Source organism: Falco biarmicus, chromosome 14 (genome assembly GCF_023638135.1).
Source record: "Falco biarmicus isolate bFalBia1 chromosome 14, bFalBia1.pri, whole genome shotgun sequence".
NCBI lineage: Eukaryota > Metazoa > Chordata > Aves > Falconiformes > Falconidae > Falco > Falco biarmicus.
In genome coordinates, this window is record NC_079301.1 from 17,621,365 (window position 1) to 17,639,781 (window position 18,417).

The following is an 18,417-nucleotide window of genomic DNA, read 5'->3' on the forward strand; positions in this document are numbered from 1 at the left end:
TCCATCAGAAAATAAAATATGGATTTCTGGCTAAACTGTCCCAATTTATTAATTATTAGAGTTGGATTCATTAATGCTCCTGTCACATCTTGCATGATGCTTCACATAATCTGCACTCCAAGAGCTTATTTTTAATCCTTTTCTGACGTACAGTGTAATGCAGAATCAAATCACATGCAGCACTTCAATTGTGCTTTAATCACCAAGGAACTCTGAGAGGAAACAGGCACATGCTGAGTGTAATGAGTTGCACTGAGTGCAAGTAGGATCACTGCTCACTCTACGAGGGAGTAAAAAAGGTCATTCTTGGGTATCTTCTCTTTGCAAAGAGAATGAGATTTAGTTTGTATTAGACTCTCAGCCTGATTCTGGTGGTTTTTTGTTGCTTTTTTTTTTTTAAGAACTATAGCACTAAAATGTATGCCCAGGTGATGCTGTCTTTGGGCACAAATGTGACCTATTGCACAAACGACAGACTTGCCTTGCTTGGATATGAGACTCCTTGCTAAACACTGATGTCTAAGTACGGACAAATTAAACCTGTGCAGGGATTTAGTCTTGTTCTTTGGCTCAGGGGCGGACCACAATCTTTTTTTCTGAGCAACGTGCTTGTATTGAAGGACTGGTTTTAGTCATGTTTAGTCAGTGGGACTGTCTTACATAGGACTAGACTTTGTACCTGAATGTAGAACAGTAGCTCCTATGCACATCTATTTCCCATAGATTTATGCGCAGACTACTTGGAACAATATTTGTAACACTTAGAGGTCTTTTAATCAGTACCATCTAAATTCTGTTAACTAACATTACAAATAAACTGCTGCTAGTGCAATCACAAATGGCTACTAAGTATCATTACTAGAAAGACTGCAGAAAAAGTTTTGCACTTTGTAACTGTTTTCTGCATGGAATAGTACTTAGTAGATGGGCTGGGTACAACCATGATAAACACAGAAGGCTAATTAGAACCTCTCGAACCTGTTAAACGCTCTCAGGAGCGATTTTGGTTAAAGGGTTATTTCCCTTGACAGATCTGCCTTAGTGCACATACGCACATGCTCACAAATACAAATAACACTTTGAAAGCAAACTGATCACTTGTGTGTGTAGTTCTCATAGGTATAAATTCAAAATATTTATGATTATTATACATATGATCTTTCAGTCTAGAAATTTTGGCATTTCAATATTAATGGAGCTAAGCTTATAGTGCTAAAAATATGGATTAAAAGTAATACAGTAAATTCCTCATTAAGATATTTTTCTTTTCTTTCCCCACCCCCTGCCCCATAGCCTGCACTTGCATTCTAAGAGACTCTTTTTGGGGAAAAAATATCTTTTGAACACATCAATAAAGAGCAGCTAGAACTATATGTTGCCCAATCCAGAAATTCTACTTTACAATTTTTGCTCAGCTAAAAACTTCGCAAATGAGCATTTTACATTGAAAACTTCTAATTAAACTTCTAAAGAATTTGTAGAAGAACATCTAAAACTACTGGTGAGGACCGATAAAAGAGAATGCCACCTTGTGCTAAAGAAAAACTGTATTTAGAAGTAACTTGCGATTCTCATAAAACTTTTAATAGGAAGAAGTGAATCAAATTGGTTAATTACCATTTTATGGTTGGTAAAAGGGCAAATTACATGCCATCCATTTCTAAACTTCTAAATGTCTCCGGTGCTTTTAATTAAAGCTGCCATCTAGAAACTACTAAAGCAATTTTATGCAATTAGTTATTTATAGGTTACCATAATACACCACTCAAAATATGATTCAAGTGATTTGCTGTCTGTTGCTTTGTGATCTTTGTCATCTTTACTTCATTACTGTCTCAGTACTAGCAGCAAAATATTCAACAGTTCTTTGTCAGCTGGAACATGACTTCAGTACTTGCACTTGAATGTTGTTCTTTTTAGATGCGTAACAGCAGAGTTGGAGCAAATGGCATTTTTAACTAGTGACTCTAAATGAAAATGTCCTGCTTCCAGTCTGAGACATGACGACTGGGGTCACACTTACTGCTGACAATGGTTAGCAGAGAAGTAAAGAACTTAACGCATTCAGATGAAGGTTGGATGAAATTTAGGAAAACTTGCTGTCCAAAAAGTTTGCCTTAAATGTTCTACAAGATACCCAGACTGCTGAAATCACAGGTAGCTATAGCTAAGACTATTGAAAAGAAAAACAAGGAATAAATTTTGCTGAATCAAAAATGGCACCAAATGAATATTTTGCAAGGTTTTCTGATGCATAGATGACAGTGATTTGAGTCTGCAAATCACCTTCGTTTGTTTGCTTCTCTCTTTATATATTGCTAATGAAACATCTCGCCCCATTCTGCTTTCCTTTTTGAATTATATGGAAGGGTTGAAAAGGTCTTAGGAATTTATAAATAGCAGAGATTGCTGAATAAATAGTACTAATCATTACCTGTGACAAGGGGGTCTTGTTTTCACAAAAGGCTATATTAGGAATTTGGTGTGCATCCTACTGAAGGGAACAGGAATCTTTCAGCTGAGTAGGAGCAGGCCCTAAATAGGCTACTGTCATTTGACAAATGTAAAGGTTTAATCTGAGCGGTTGTTCTTACAGCTTTATTTACTTTTGAAAGCATTGCTGCAGATGGTGATCAAGAAGACTGATTATTTCAAGATGTAAGCTACCGGGGAGAACACATTTTCAAAACCATGAGGTTTTTTTAAGTAGTATTTCCTCAGTAATTTCAAGCAAAATGAATAAAACTACACTGCAGAACTGATTTTTAATTTAGCTTTCGTGTTGCTAGTTCACAGCCATGAGTCTGAGCAAAAAAGGTTCTTTGCTACAGCTGTGTGTAAAGTATTTTTGTCCATGGGATTTAGAACTCCAGCCTTCTACACCTGTGCTTGTTTTGACATCGCTGCATCTGTACGAGGTCACTGCCCTGCATTCAAGTCCTCTGTACTCAGTGTGCAGTTTTTAATTTCTGGAGGCGTTGACTGTACACACAGCTTGCACAGGCAGTGTGTGTATCTATCTCCCAGTTCTAGGTTCTGGTTTGGACCCAGGAATCAAAAAGCGGACACTGCAGGATCGCAGATGCTTAAATCTTTGGATTTAGTACCTGAGCTTCCAAATGTTGTAAATCACTTCCAATGCTCAGGGTTCAATCATTGGAGGGGACTTACCGTTTTCACAAAAGTTAGTTAGTTTGTGGTTTCATCACAGTCGAGTCAGTCACAAATACAAGGTAAATGAAATCAGGTATTAATCTAAGACACTTTTCTTAGTACACTTACTGGGAGACACTGTAGCTCAGCAAAAATGCAGTAACTTGATTGCCTCAGCCTCTCACTGCCTCTGTCAATTAAGCTTGGAAAGTCAAACCTATTTACATGTCTAAAGCCCACTGATTTCAGAAGGGCAGGGTAGGTAAGCGTTTAATGCCTTTGATCCAGGCATTGGCTTTGCAGTGCAGTGCTAAGTAGAAAAATGCCCAGGTATTTCTATTAATTTTAGTGCTTCTTACTGCTCCAATACTCAATGACTAATCTAGTTAAAATCAGAACACTATACCCTAGTGCCTTATTATAAATACTAATCCAGAGCGTTTAAATGATGGTGTTGGTGACTAGATGTGCCATAAATACTTTTTATCAAAAAGTCCCCAAATCCACCAAACAGAATTCCCCACCCCAAAATTAAAATCTATTACTTGGTAAAGTTGAAGCAATTGGAATTCAGTCAATGATTAATATCTTGTGTAGTTACTTCTTCATTTTCAATATCTTCTTGCGTAATAAATGTGTTCAGCTTGTCACAGATCCTATTTTATGTCCCCACCTTGTATCATTTCACATTCTGCTTAAGTACTTGGTCATCTATTACATGACTCATTAGTCTGAGATCTCTACAGAATTAAAGAAAGTTGCAGTAAAAATAATATATTGGAGTTCAAATTTCAACTACATCACCCATGCATGTTTAAAAGCATCTTTCAAAGTCAGCTCAACATACAATAGTGCAAGATTAATATTCGCTAAGCCCCATCTCTAGTCCTTCACAGAGAAGTGGGAACAGACTGAACAAAGCTCCATGTGTTTGTTACCTGCAAAATAAAAGTTGCGGAAAGCAGATCAAATCATAATTGATTAGTGTGACTTCATGATATTTTCCTGTCTAGCATTTAATTCCTGGTCACTAGGCAAAAGCAGTCTTGTCAAATCAAAGATAATGAGAAATAAAAGTTGGTGAAAGACTTGAATATGATCTAGGACTCTCCCAAAATGTACAGGCATGCCCACTGAAGTACAAAAATTGTTATCAGTTCAAAAAGTTAAACCAGCATTTGAAGCAACTTTCATCCAGAAAAGTAAATAAGAAAGAGAATTTGAATTTCTACTTATTAACATACTCCTGAGGATGTTACTAAACAGGATTAAGTTTTGCAAGTGTTATGCAGTAGGTATTTCTTATCAATTTTGCAAATGGATAAAATGAGTCATATAGATAAGCCTGCATTCAGAGCCTCAAGCAGCCGGTAGCAAAAATGAGAGCACAACTTTTGAGCTGTAGCTAACCAAGGTCAGACGACCACTAAATGGAGTCCTTTTGTAAATATTACCTTTCTCCCAAGTAAGAGGTAAACTTATTTATCATATATAACAGGAAAAAAAGGAACACACAGGACAAATATAAGGCAGCAAGTGAGAAAAAAAAAAAAGCAAAATTTTTTTCTGTATCATCTTAAAAATTAGATGCTAATCTTGTGTGGTCAACGGGTAATGCAAGTGATTATATATTACTCCTGTCTTTATCTGCATTATCAGCTACCTATTTTTCTACTGCAGAAATCTCAGAGGTGAGAAATTAAAGCAATTCATTTATTTCTGTGGTCAAATACTACATAACTGTGTTGCTTTGCGCCAGAAGATTTTGAAACAAGGATAAGACATTGGTGAACCTGAGGTCTCACCAAGATTTTTGTGTTTCCTGCCTCCTAGAAAAAATATTTTTGTGTATACTGTTTGAATATTATTTCAGTAGAAATGTGACATCTTCTGATGTGACAATTAGTCCAAGAACAAGCAAAATGAGTGATCCAAAAGAATCTCTAAAACTGTATTTAAGTATGCGAGATTTTTCGGTTTCTTAATAAATAATAGATCTACGGGTACCAGGCAAGTACTTCCTACTGCTTTCCGAGGCTATTCAACCTCTGACAGTTTAGGGATAAACAAGGACATGTACTGTCAAGGTGATGCACAGCCAATTGTTCATACTGTGCTGGTGGCTACAGGTTGATTTGGATTTTCATCTCAAGGAGCTATGAACTAGGCCCTGTACGTAAAGGGCATATGGCAGTTCATAGTTCCTTGAGATTAAAATCCAAAACATAACAAATCTGACAATTTCAAACTGATGTAATTTAGAGTAGATGCATAAATCAAAACTATCTGGGAGCCATGACCTGAATCTGCCAATATATGAGCCATTGTCTGCTAACAGTTAATTTTTTAATATTTGATGGCTGCTGCAAAACTCATGAATTGTACTTTTTTTTCCTCTTAATTTCTTTACGATTGTTAAGGAAGCCAGCTATGCATGGGTATTTTAAAATAAATAGCATATTACAAATTTTCACCAACATACTTCCACAATAAGAAAATGAGATGGAACAACTAACTAATAGTATTGTAATTAGATATAATCAATTGTAATCAGCAATAAAACATCGATCACTTTCCTGTTAAAGGATCTGAAAACCTTTGTATTCTACTATTTTTAGAATTGATTCATTACGTTAATTAGCTGCCTGAAGATTAACATTTATTTGTACTTACCTCACACTTACCTTCTACCATTAAAGCCATGTTAAAGTCACTCTATAATTACAATGTCTCTCTTGCTAAGCTCTAAAACAGGATTATTTGCTTGTCTTAAGAGATGTTTCTGCCCGGATATACATTTTAATTTCCTGCTGATATACAGCCTTCCTTTATTAGCTCACGAGAAATAATCAAAACCCTTCCTCAGAGCTAGTCATTAGGAGGGAGCGGTGTGCTACGGGGGAAGCATGCTAAAAGCCCACTTAGGGCTCTGCCTGGGAGCTGCTGAGTACCCTTTGTTCCAGGGATTTCAGTGGGAGTTGAGGGTGATCAGCTGCTTTAGAGCACCAAATCCCGACTTCATCACAGTTCTAATGCTCACCGCAAGGGGATTAATGGTGGTGCTGGTAGGGATTCAAGGCTTCACACGCCTTCTGCCTGTGACAATACAGGATGTACTCTGATGGCAAGGCCGCAGCAAAATGCTCATGGCATGTGCAGGAGGTGAGATGCTCGCATTTTGCAACGCGCATTTAATAAGGAAGGACAAACGAGTTCCAAAAAACCTTGATTTTGCTGGGTGTCTGATTTGAACAGCCCTGACTTAGTGAGTATGAGTAAGCTCCACTAATGTTACGAGAATCGCCTGAGTGCACAAAATCTAAAAAATGGACTTTGCGACCATATTATTTGCTTAAAATTAAATACAATTAAATGCTACCACCTTGCAATTGAAAGGTAATTAAAGAGGAGTGTTGCCATGCAAGGAAAAAGTATTTTGGAGGATGCTGGCTGGAGCCCATTGCTTATGCTACAAAATGACTTGGCTTGCTTAGAGTTGGTTAAATCATCACCTCAGACCCATTTTTGTACATCCTGTTGCATCAGAGTTTCTAAATAACAGATGAAAATGACAGATGACCAACACAACGTACTTCGGATATGCTCTTCTCTTACCTCTTGGACTGTTGAGCGAGGCCTCGGATGCCTTTCCACCATCTCCACAGTGACTCTGGTCAAATGGTAGGCACTGATCACCTGTTCCTGCCACGACGTCCGCGTTTTTGGCCAGATCCTTTGTTTCAATAAGAGATTTTGCTTTGTAGACTTTTCTGGTGTTGGTATCTGACAAGTAAAGGGATTCTGACACTGGATCAACAGCCAAGTAATATTTATGTGCAGGGCTTGTACTAAAACAGAAGAGAAGAGCATCCAAGTTAAATGGTTTCTCCTTTTAATCTCTGTTTGGAGCAGCATAACAATTGTATTCTACTTATCCGAAGATAACTGTTCAATGATTTGGTGGTGACAGAGGCACACGTGAGACCAGCTTTAATGTAGCTCATGCATGTGCCACTGCTCAGAAGGAAGGAACTAGTACTGGCTGCAGAGCCCGACCCGCCAGCTATGTATCAGCAAGCTTACGCAGAGAGTGCCACCCAGTATAAAGCTAACTGGAGTGACCTCAGCTTGGTCATAATTATTACTATCAAAAGCAAAGTAATTTTTCTATACCTGATAAGTGCTGGTACTCTTGCCACTGAAAACAAATCTACAAGTTGCAGCAAAGTGTATCACAGACTGTTCTGCATAGGCACAAATACCCACTCTTGGTTATTTTTATCTGTTTCTAAACCTTAGGAAATATGAAGGTGTGAAATATGGTGACTTAATTCATGCCGACTGTATTGTCAGGAGCAAGGCAGAAGGCCAAGTAATGTCAGTGCAACTAGGCATGAATTAATGCACCATAATTCATGCACTGAAGTGCCTTATTGAGATTATAAAATGTTATTTAAAAAAATATTTACATATGTTAATTAAATGGTGAGGATCATAAATCCTAATTGGAGAACTGGGCTGCATCTTATTAACCAGTAAGACTTTTTGTTTCTTTTTCAGTGCAAATTTAATTTCCAGTTTGAGGAAATCGCCCAAGCACATGACATACCAAGCTAGCATCCTGAGCCTGGTGAGCTGCAGCGTAGTCCTGATTATACAATAAAAATCCAGATAGGTGTAGATCCTTTAAATCACAGTCAGTTACTGAAATGGAGGGAGATAAGCACAGGCGTAGCAGTGGGCAATGCCTGGCAGAATGTTTAGGTGTTCAGGCAGTATTTTTATCGCTGCTGTGTTTCTCTGGGCCGAGGAGGAGATTTCTGACAGGTTGTTGGGCTAGACATGGACCTGCCCACATCCCCTGTACTATCTGCTCTGCAGATTAAGAAGATTATCAAATTCATGGGGTTTTTGTTTGTTTTTTGTTAGAGACATTTTATTAACATTGGTGTAATTAATTAATGCTTAAGATTGCTGCAGCGAATTTAGGAAACAAGTTACTCCTCTCAGCTTTGTCAGTACTTTTTGTGGTGGGTTTGGCAACGCTTGGCATCCAGCGCCTGCAGAGCTGGGTTTTCATGCCACAACAAACCAGGAAAGGATGAATTTAGATAAAACAGAACTGAAGAACTGGCAGAGGCTCCGGGACAGATACGTAATATCTGAGATGGTACTGACTTACTTTACTGACTTGATTTCAGGTTGATGGAGCCTCTTTAAATATGAAGTTTTTCTTGGCTAAGGCAGATACTAAGCTGCTTTAATCACCTATTATACAGTTCTACCTTACCGAGCAATGCTGCAAAACCATGTGAAAATTACTTGCCAGCATCTTTTATTTTAGCAGTCTACTGAGTACTCTACATATTGCTCAGAAAATTCTAACACATGATTGGCTGAAATCTTATTTCCACTTAAAAGTGATACGGCTAATGCTGTACCATGATAAATGTGATAGAGCTTGGCACTTTTTCTCTTAGTTCTTATTCTCCATCCAGAAAGGGACAGAAACCACTCAGCATCTCTGAGGATTGTGCCACAAGCTAGACTAGCTTAAAGCTGACCTTAGTCACAAATGTTTATAAAAGACAGAAGAAGGAAGTATAGGGAGAGATATATTCCTACAGCTGCGGAACAGATGTGGAACCCAGTCCAAAGAAACACAGGGAATGAGAGGACAGTGGTATGATGAGAGATGAGTAAGAGCATGAGCTAGAAGCAATTAATGCCAAATCATGTATCACCAATATTACAAAACTTTGTTGAAAACATTACAAATCATTTGTGCTCTGTGGAGTGAGCTCAGAAGAGACTGGCCAGCCAAAAGATGACTTTTTAATAAAATACCTCTGTGCAAAAAGTTGCAAGGAGAATTCTAGATGTTAAACAAACACATTGTTCATCCCACAGAAACTGCAGAGAACCAGGGGTCATTATACACCCTCTTGGTAGACATGCTTTCTGGCATCCTTGTTGCGTTTAATAGACCAGCTGTTAGAAAACTCTTGATATTTATGCTCAAACCCTTGCATACTACAATGTTTAAATTTAAAGAGTATTAGTAAAAAATACTTGATATCTTTGCAGAATTTTGCAATCAAATCTAAATCTGAGTTTATTTAAATTAGCCCATTAAAAACTATATCAAGTAGACTAGGATGTAAAACGCATCTTTCCAGAACAAGTTATTACTACCCTGTAGTAAAATTCTTCCCTGTAACAGCAAAGCCTAGTTTCCATTTTTACCAGTTATTAAACAGTTTTGTTATTTCTTATTAAAATCTTGATGACAAGAAAAGCAAATGGGATAAGCTGTTTTAAAACAGTCAAAAATAAGATCAGTGGCCTTCTCTGCTTACTAGTCTCCAAGCTCTACCCCTGTTTACACAGTATTTTCTTTGTCCTGGTAAAAAGAACCCTTTTCCCCTGCTTTTTTGGAGAATAAAACTTGTGTTGAAGAACTGAATTTTGAAGCCTTTTCCTGCTTGGACCGTCATGAGCATCTGACGCCTTTTAGATGCTTCTTCCACTTGTTTCTTTGAGCAGAATTTTCCCAGGAATTTCCACCATGACCATGGACTGTAAAGCCACAAGAGAATGGCATACAACGGGACTGCTGAGTACTTCCCCGTAACCTCAAAGACTACATTAACTTCAAGTGATTTCCTCCAATTTTCCAAGATTTCACTTGGACAGAATACTGACAGAGGCAATTATTATTGTAATTATTAGGATTTATGTAACTGAGTAGAAGTAAGCTAGAAATAAATCACATTTTGATTTAATAAAGGTTTAAGCTTATCTCAAGAAACTAGTCCTAGTGAGTAGGTATTAAAAAATTTCTACTTTACAAAAGAGACCCCTGAATTTAAAACCTGATTGATGTTCTGAATGCATTACAGAGTAAGTTCACCAAAGTGAACTTCTTTTCTTTAGTTTACAGAGATACTGGTCAGTTTAAAGCAAATGGAAACAATTCCTCAGTTAAAAAAATAGAACCTTGCACTTACCAACTAGGAATTATTCTTTCCTCTTAAGTTTTCATTGTGAAATATATGAGATGTGACATCATCTGTAAGTAGGCTGGCAAATAATCTATAGTATTCAAAGGCATTCTTGTGGCTAAAGCGAGTAATTCCAACCAGTACTCTTATCCTACAAACACACACTCAGTCCATGCTCTGCTTCCTACTATGCCATGAAGGTATCACTTTAGGTTGTACGATTGCTGGTTTATTTATCTCATTTAAGTACTGAGATACCAAGAAGTTTGTTTCTAAGGATACAGAGTGCCTTGCTGTCTCTTTCTAGCATGCAACAGCATTTCTGCAGCTGGATTGTTATAACCAACTCCCTCACCGTCTGTTGCAGAAGCCTCGTGTGCAATGTTCATTGTTTTAAAGAAACGTGTACATTTTATTGCCAAAATGCTGACTGGAAAGAGGGGAAGTCACTTGCTTTTGCTTTAGCTGGAGAAGCAAGGACTGAGCTGTGACACAGTCCTCAGTTCTGGAGTCTGCTGTGCACGCTCTGTAACTGCGGCAGATTTTAAAGTTTGTAGCATCCTAGAATCACTAAAGTAGAGTCCTCTTGTGTGACTATAAAGCATTTTTTATTATTTCTTTGTTGCTAAAACTCCCGGTTTCCCTGGCTAGCTATATCTATGATCATTCAAACACTGTGTGAAATGAGTATGACAGCTATGAAATGCATCTCCAGCTTTTGGGTTTAAACCTCTCCATCTCTGCTAGGGATCAGCAAAGTGATTTTTAGAAGGAGACTTTATACCTTCAAAGAGAACAAATCAAACTTGCTTTACTATAAACAAAGGTGAACTTGATTAACATTTGTACTGATTAAATTCAGAGTGTTTCTCTAAATCCAGACTTCTAAAAGGACTTTTGTAAGGCTGTTTCCTTGAACATGGTTCACATATTGCTGTTACTGTGTTTTACTTACCTGTGTCTTGTGTCTCTGTTCCTAGCAAGACAGATCAGGTTTAAAAGAAAAGAAAAAGACAATGAATGTTAGTTCTCAACAAAGCTGTATTCTTTGCCTGCCTGCTCACAGAGATCTATCCCAATAACCAAACACTGTTTATCCTGTTACTCAGTATCATATCTTTCTCGCAAACTGCTTCCTTTCCACCGCCCGCACAGTACCAAGTTAATTCTGAACAATCAGCACACATCTCCATCACCAGCAATGTTAGCTAGTTGGGGATTCATGGGTGTTAAATAAGAGAAATCTAGTGTATTAGTGTCAGGAACCTTTCCCACCACCCCCGCTGGCCCTGAAAGGGACTGGGAAGCTGGAGCTGTAATTACAGGGGTCAGTGGGGGCTCTGGCCCAGCCTGCGCCAGGTCAGGCTGCAATGCCAGGTCGGCTCTTGTCTGTTTAAACTCAGTCACATCCTCCTTTACAGATGAGGAATGATTTAATGGTATTAATTTTAAACATGGGAAGTCCTTCTTCAGCCACAGTGCTGTGACTTGACATGATTCTTTACATATTTGCTATTGAATTAGGGGGTTTTCTTCAAAAAATGTGTTTCATGGAATATTTTAACTATTTGAGAAAAGGTATGAAAAATCTCGCAGTAAGAAAAAAAAGCTCTATTAATTCTGCATTTTATAGAAATTCATTATGCAAAACCTGTTCTAAAGGCCATTTAAGATGCCCTTTTGAACAGATGACTTTAAAGTAAGTGTAAGTTTTGTGATGAGTTTGTTTGATAGTTGATGAGACATGACTCACAATGCAACTACATGTGGGTCGTCTTTAACTCCCAAGGGAAAAAAAAGCTCGCTGTAGTTCTCATAGGCACATCACAGACAGGATTATGAACAGCAGTCAGAGAAAGCTAATTATTTTTTTACCTTAATTCTAATATGCCAATCGAGTTTCCGGAGGGAAAGATCCGTCTGACAAAATTGAAGTCACCAATATACACACTACCATCAGGGCCAGAAGCAAGAGCAACTGGGGCAAAGAGTTTGCTGTTGAGCGCAAGGCCATTGCAGTTGGAGCAAGAGACACTTCTCTGGTGTCCGTTGCCCATCACAGTTGAGATGACTGGTGGCTGCTGGGAAATGAACATGTTTTCACCATTTCCTTTGTGTACAATTCCTAAGGCGGGCAAGGGAGAAAACAGAGACAAAAAAAGCAAATGTACAGCATTTAAAAGATTCTGCAGTTTTGAATTACGCAAGCCTCTAGAAAACCAGGTTACCAAAACAGTAACAAACATCAGAACTTTTAAAGGCTGTCACAGGGTTCCTCTAATCTCTTCCAGTTTTGTTCAGTCCCAGATTTCATCATCACCATTTTGCCAATTAGTGGTTAGTGGCTATTTTAAAAGCCAACATCATGAGAAGAACTCATGGTTGGTTAATGCTCTAACAAACTGACTGTTAATTGCAGTACTATCTGATTTCTTGGGGATTACTACTTTAATATTCATTTTATTCATAAATTTTTATTAGGCAGCAGAGGAATTTCTTAGGTAGTTTGAATATTTAATTAAAGGAGATTAATAGCAGGACTGCTATGCATTTTTCACAAAAGAGCGCTGAGTGGCAGTACAAAATCAATATTCAAATTTAAATGCAAGTCCTTCATGGTATATAAGAATGGTGCCACGCATTTGGCAGCAAAGCCAAGTTAAGAGTCAAGGAGTAATTCTGAGGCACAAGTGAATATCTCACCAGCGAGAATATATTAATTTCTACCGTAAAGTTTAGAACAACTTTCCAGCGTGTCAGTATTTTAGAACTGCTCGGCAGCATACGCTGTTGAAAGTCTTCCCAGTTACTAGGCTGGTGATACCAGAACCAGTACAAGGATGCATTTTTTCAAGCTGACAGCTGTAGTGTTTAACTAACAATGTGGTAATATAGTTAAGAAGTACCTTTAAAATTTCATGTTATTGTAAGATTTAGGTTATTTCTGAATCGTCCAAAATATCTCATTTCCCTCGAAAATCCCAGTGCTTCACGAAAGTGGCACCATTAAAGGAATAAACACATTAAAGGAATAAAAAAGGGGATGCACTTTCTGGAGGACTTTTAATCTGAGAAATGAACATATTCTAGATACTGCAGGAAGTACAAGTTGTCTGAGTTTTGGCCAAAGTACAGCAAATGTATTTATGGACTGACTCTACCAACTTTTGTTGAAACAGATGCAAGTTTTGGTTGTCTTTTTTTTTTTTTTTTTTTTTTTTGTGTGTGTGTGGCTTTCGGGTAAGTCTGAAGCTAAAAATCTCTTGTCACAGCTATTCTAAGGGAATTATATTTTTGAAAATTTTTTTCTGAACAGCAAAGGATGGAATACATATATTTGTTTGATCATTGGCTTAAAAAAAGCATCTTTGAAATACACCAGTAATATTAATGGCAATATCCTCCCTTATGCACCAGATAAAAATACTACTAAATGAAGATGCTACCCTTTTTCTGAAATTAACAGTGTAAAGGTAATCTTTCCACTGCCTCACACAAATGCCAGGAAATAATTAGGGCTCTGGAGAATTTGTTTTGCTGTCGATAAATGTAAGCATGTGCTTATCTCAGGCTTTCGAGCTGCTGCTTTTAGTCGATGCTGTGTTGCACTGGGGCTGAAATCACCTTAAAGCATAAAGTCCCTGTAAAATTACTACTCCTTCCCCCAGATAAATAAAAATGGAATCGATACACTTGCACATCAGAAGAAAAATCTAATGCAGAGGATACTCTGAAAAATCAGTTAATAGCACATTTGTTTGTGTTCATGAGATACAGGTGTCTTTAAAAGGACTCTATACAGGAACTAGTATTTACGGCATGTGTTCTCTTCTTGATTATGAGAAGTGCCCTGAAGATCTTCCAAACTGACCAAAACCTTTGTGTTAGAAAACATTAAACTCTAATCATGTCACAAATTAGAAGTGATCAAACCTCTAAACTGGACGGGAAAAAAAGGTGGGAAAAGAACCGTTTAGTATAGCTGAGAAGAGGATGCAATCCTTTGTTAACCTAACAGTCACATTGAGGCAAAACTGCATACACTTAAAAAGCTAGCTTCCAGGGACAGCCACATTGGAACAATATACGTTATTTCATATCTCTGCTGCTGGATTCGGCCAACTTTTTTTGTTCATTCTTTTTTTAAAGATACTTACATCAGGCAAGAGAACAGAGTTTTTACTTGCCATGCTTTCCGCATGTCGATACTTGTACCTCCACGGCTTACACTGTGCTATGAAGTGCCATTCTGTGAAACTGCATCTATTCTTACAACTCTTCTCTTGTACTTTGTTTATTTTGTAACACCTCTAAAATGAATAGGCTTTATGGGGAGGGAGGCAAGCATATGCACCCTGTGACTGAGGAGGAACGTTGCACACAGCAGCAGACCTGCTGAAAGCCAAGGCTCAGTGGCTGAAGTTGTTAGATATAAGCTCTTCAGGACCAGTTAACTAACCAAGCCAAGTGCTTCCAGTTTTAGTTTGAACACAAAATTGTAATTTGCAACAGCAAGTTTTCAGAAAGACATTTATATTATAATTCCAATACCCAGTTACAAGTCTTTCAAAAACAGATGCAAGTTTCATGCTTCTAAAAAGAGCAGCTCTTCATATATACAGAGGGAATGCTCTAATTAAAGCGAAAAATCTCAATATATTCATACTTGAGAAGGCTACTCATGCTTTTAATTTCACTCACAGTGGCATGGAGATAAGTCTGAAATGTATAATTCTAAGTTTGAATCATATTCTTGTCCTTATTTAAAGTACATATGAAATATCTGAAATGGAAGAGCAGTTCACTAGTTTCTAGATAAGACCAGAAGCACATTCATTCTTTTTATCCTTTTGGTTAATACAGTTCATTATTTGGTTTTGTTGCTTTAATACGAGCCTATAGGCTGCTCTTTTAGGTGTGCACTAGCTATGGTATAGTCACTGTTTTTCTGCTCCTACAAGCTTTTCTAGTTGCTACATAGGAGCCAGGTATGCGTGCTCAAAGCCTACTATAGTCATAAGGAACATCTGAGATATCACTGAGCTCTGGCTGGGCTTTGTCATCCTCACTGGAATATGCTCTCACAGGCAAACTGTAAACAGAAGAGACCCACTGATTTCAGGTCAGATGTGGTTATGCCCCCCCTCCCCAGACTGTGTGTCTAACTAATGGATAAAGATGCTTAGTAGCTTCCTCCCAACTTCAGCCTAGATCATGCCCAGCACAGTAGGAACACACGAGGAAGAGGAGCAGGTATGAGAAGCTGCACATTCCCCACCCTTGTTACTGGGCTGGGGTAGCAGACACAGCCTGGACAATTTCGGAGGCGGTGGCGTGTGGCTGACAGGCCAGCGCTCTCTGGTGTTCTCAGCCACAAGCTGAGACGGGGCCAGGAAGCAATTTGTCACCACGAACCCCGTGCTCAGGAAAGCAGCGATTTAGCCCCACTCAAGATTATAATTATATACTTTACAAAATCTCAGAACATGTTAGTGCCTATGGGGTGAATTATAGTAGTAAGCACTGCAGTTAGCAGATAGTCATATAAATTGGAGTTACTGCCAGCAATTTAGTCTTGAAATTAAACTATGCAAGTGGTAAATTGGCACTAAGGAGTAGACTATGGGGCTCACAGTTGGGGGCTGAGCTGACTGAGGTCAGATTTCTCTTTGTGTTAAATGTCAATAGCTGGCATTTAAAAGAGACAATCTATACAAACCAATAAGACAGGGTATGAAAGAACCGCTGTTCAAAATGTCAAACTATTTTAAATCAAAACAGAAATCCAGATAATTTACAAACTAAATCTGACCTTTTGTATGTGGAATATTTATACTGTAGCTGCGCATTCAACAACAGAACTTGTAAAAACCTGACAGCCATACATCTGTGTATGAATCTTCATTAACAGAAGTTGCAGATGAAATAGATTTTAGCGGACAGACTCTCAGCTGGAGCAAATTGAGAGAATTTTACTGAATTCAGTACTCTGCTGATTTATGAGTGCTGAAATCTGACCCCAGGTTTCTCTTCCCCTGGACAGTGAGATATTTTTTTATTGGCAAAGCCATATTTTTCTAGTTACCATAACTTCCCTACAAGTATTGTTTTAATAATTTAATCCCACTAGTTCCCGATTACAGATGTTAAGGGAGGAAAAGAAAAAAAAAACAACAAAACAAGACAGGAATTAAATAAAAGCAATAAGGAAACAGATTCCAGTCTCCCTGCCTGAAGAATCCCTATGCAGGGTAAATGTTGTGGCACCAAAAGCATTTACAGTCTTTTTCCTTAATGCTTTGAAAGGTGCTAGATTGCTTGTCCTGAAGAGTAACTTACTGTGCTTCCCCACAGAGTGGGCAGCCACAAAAGCTCCTGCGTAGCAGACTGGCATTTTGGAAGCATTACCTCTCACTCGGCTGGTCTGTTTTCATGCTTGGCTTGTCTCCCTGTGCTGTGATGCTACTAACTGATGTTACTCATAGGATGAATTCGGGGTGTAGACACTTCACTGATAATATAACACACTAGAAACTGACCTAAAACATGGTACTTCTATACCAACCGTGAGACTCAACCTGAATTAGCGTGCCCTTTTCCCATCCAAATGACCACAATGTGTTGGTGATTGCAAGAGTTAGTGACATTAATGTTTCGTACCTGGGAGCCAGAACATTAAAAATATCCTTTCAGAAGGCATTTACAGTTCAGTTCTCAATAAATGAGGGTGCACATTCAAAGAGGATTACACATTAGGAAGTGTAGGTTTTAATGCTTAAAATCTGCACAATTAATTCCTTTAAAATTTGTATTCTTCTTCTGCATGGCCAGTTAAATAATGGACGGACTTACCACTTTGTGGATTTAATACATGGTGTTTGTTTATGGACCAGCCTCCCAGATTTGAAGCATCCATTTCAAAGCCTTGAAGGATTACTGTTCTCTTCTCCCAGAGAATAAAATCAGGACATGTTTCATATTCATATCCCACCGATACTGCAAACAAATAATTAAAGATCTATCAGTCTACCTTTCCCTCTGTGAACTACTAGGCAATTTTTCATTCCAGGTTTTGATACTCATCTGTCAAGTAATGATGCCACTAATTTTCCTCTGCCTGATTGCTGTTGCTGAATGGTATTTTTTTTACAAGGGGTTTTAAGTGATTAGTATATTATTACAGCTATAGCTACTACAGTTTCAAAGCACAAAATTTACTGTTGTATCAGTTAGGGATTCCTAAGAGTATAAATCTCCTCCAATGACTCCTGGCTTGATGGGTTATTGCATTTCTGCTAATTACCTGAAGAAAGCTTAAACAGAAAAAAAGCTATATTAAAAGAAACTGATTTTAATTTGCTTGCTAACTGTAAAAACTGTAGTTATGCAGAAATGGATTGCCAAGATGAAAATTTCTAGAATTAAACATTTATGTTAACAGGCTGGCCAAAATACATGTTGAAAATCTTGAATTTCCCTAAGGTGGTGGTTTTGAGGGGCTGCTCAAACTGATCAAAAAATCTCCTCTTCCATACTTGAGGAAAACAAACAAAAAAAACATCTTCAAAATTTAATTTTGGTGTATCTAATATACCAACCTTTTTTTTTCTTTTAAATAAAAAAAAGTTATTAATCTCCTCTAGTTAACCTTTTTAGATTTCAGTGCAACTCATACATAAAGGAAGAACGTTAATTTGATACCAAATTCCAAAATTTGATATAGGAATTATTGAGGTAGTTCAGCCTTTCCAAAATAAAAATATCTTTAAAAATACTTTAAGATACAAAATAAAAATATTTTAAAAAAACACAGTTTTCTGACACTTTCAATGTTTTCAACTCACTTTTTCTGTGTAGCAGCTTTAGGTACATTTTACCTGAACCATAAATAGCTTTAATACCATTGAAGTTCCGTTACTAGATGCAATCAAAATATTTTGACCAGCTATAGCAGGGAGCATTTGCTTTTGTAAGATAAATGTTTGATAGCAAACTGAAAGCTGTTCTTTACAGCAACTTCACTTAGAGCTGCTTCATCATTTTAGCAGCAAGAACCTGTTTTTGCAGCTAAACTCTGACTTGTAAAAATCACATCTCCTTAAGTACCGTAAATATTGTGCGTTTCAAACATTAGAGTTTTCAGTCTGAGGGGCCAGCAGCCAGCCTGTCCAATTTTTCTGTTACAGGAGCTGTCACGACTAACATCAGTGATGTTTGTGAGTAACTCCCTGGGCTGGGTGCCCAGCTGTGGGCATGGAGC

General features: G+C 37.8%; 1 protein-coding gene across 2 annotated transcripts in view; it reads right to left on the reverse strand.

The window, feature by feature from the left end:
• Nucleotides 1–18,417, reverse strand: part of TENM1 (teneurin transmembrane protein 1) — a 349,253-nt gene that overhangs the window by 57,227 nt on the left and 273,609 nt on the right. For both annotated transcript variants that reach the window (XM_056359800.1, XM_056359799.1), the window contains 4 exons: nt 17,010–17,153; nt 12,033–12,282; nt 11,113–11,133; nt 6,769–7,001 (listed from right to left, as the gene is read on the reverse strand). In XM_056359800.1, the coding sequence (XP_056215775.1) occupies nt 6,769–7,001; nt 11,113–11,133; nt 12,033–12,282; nt 17,010–17,153 (648 nt within the window). The remainder of the gene's footprint in view (nt 1–6,768; nt 7,002–11,112; nt 11,134–12,032; nt 12,283–17,009; nt 17,154–18,417) is intronic.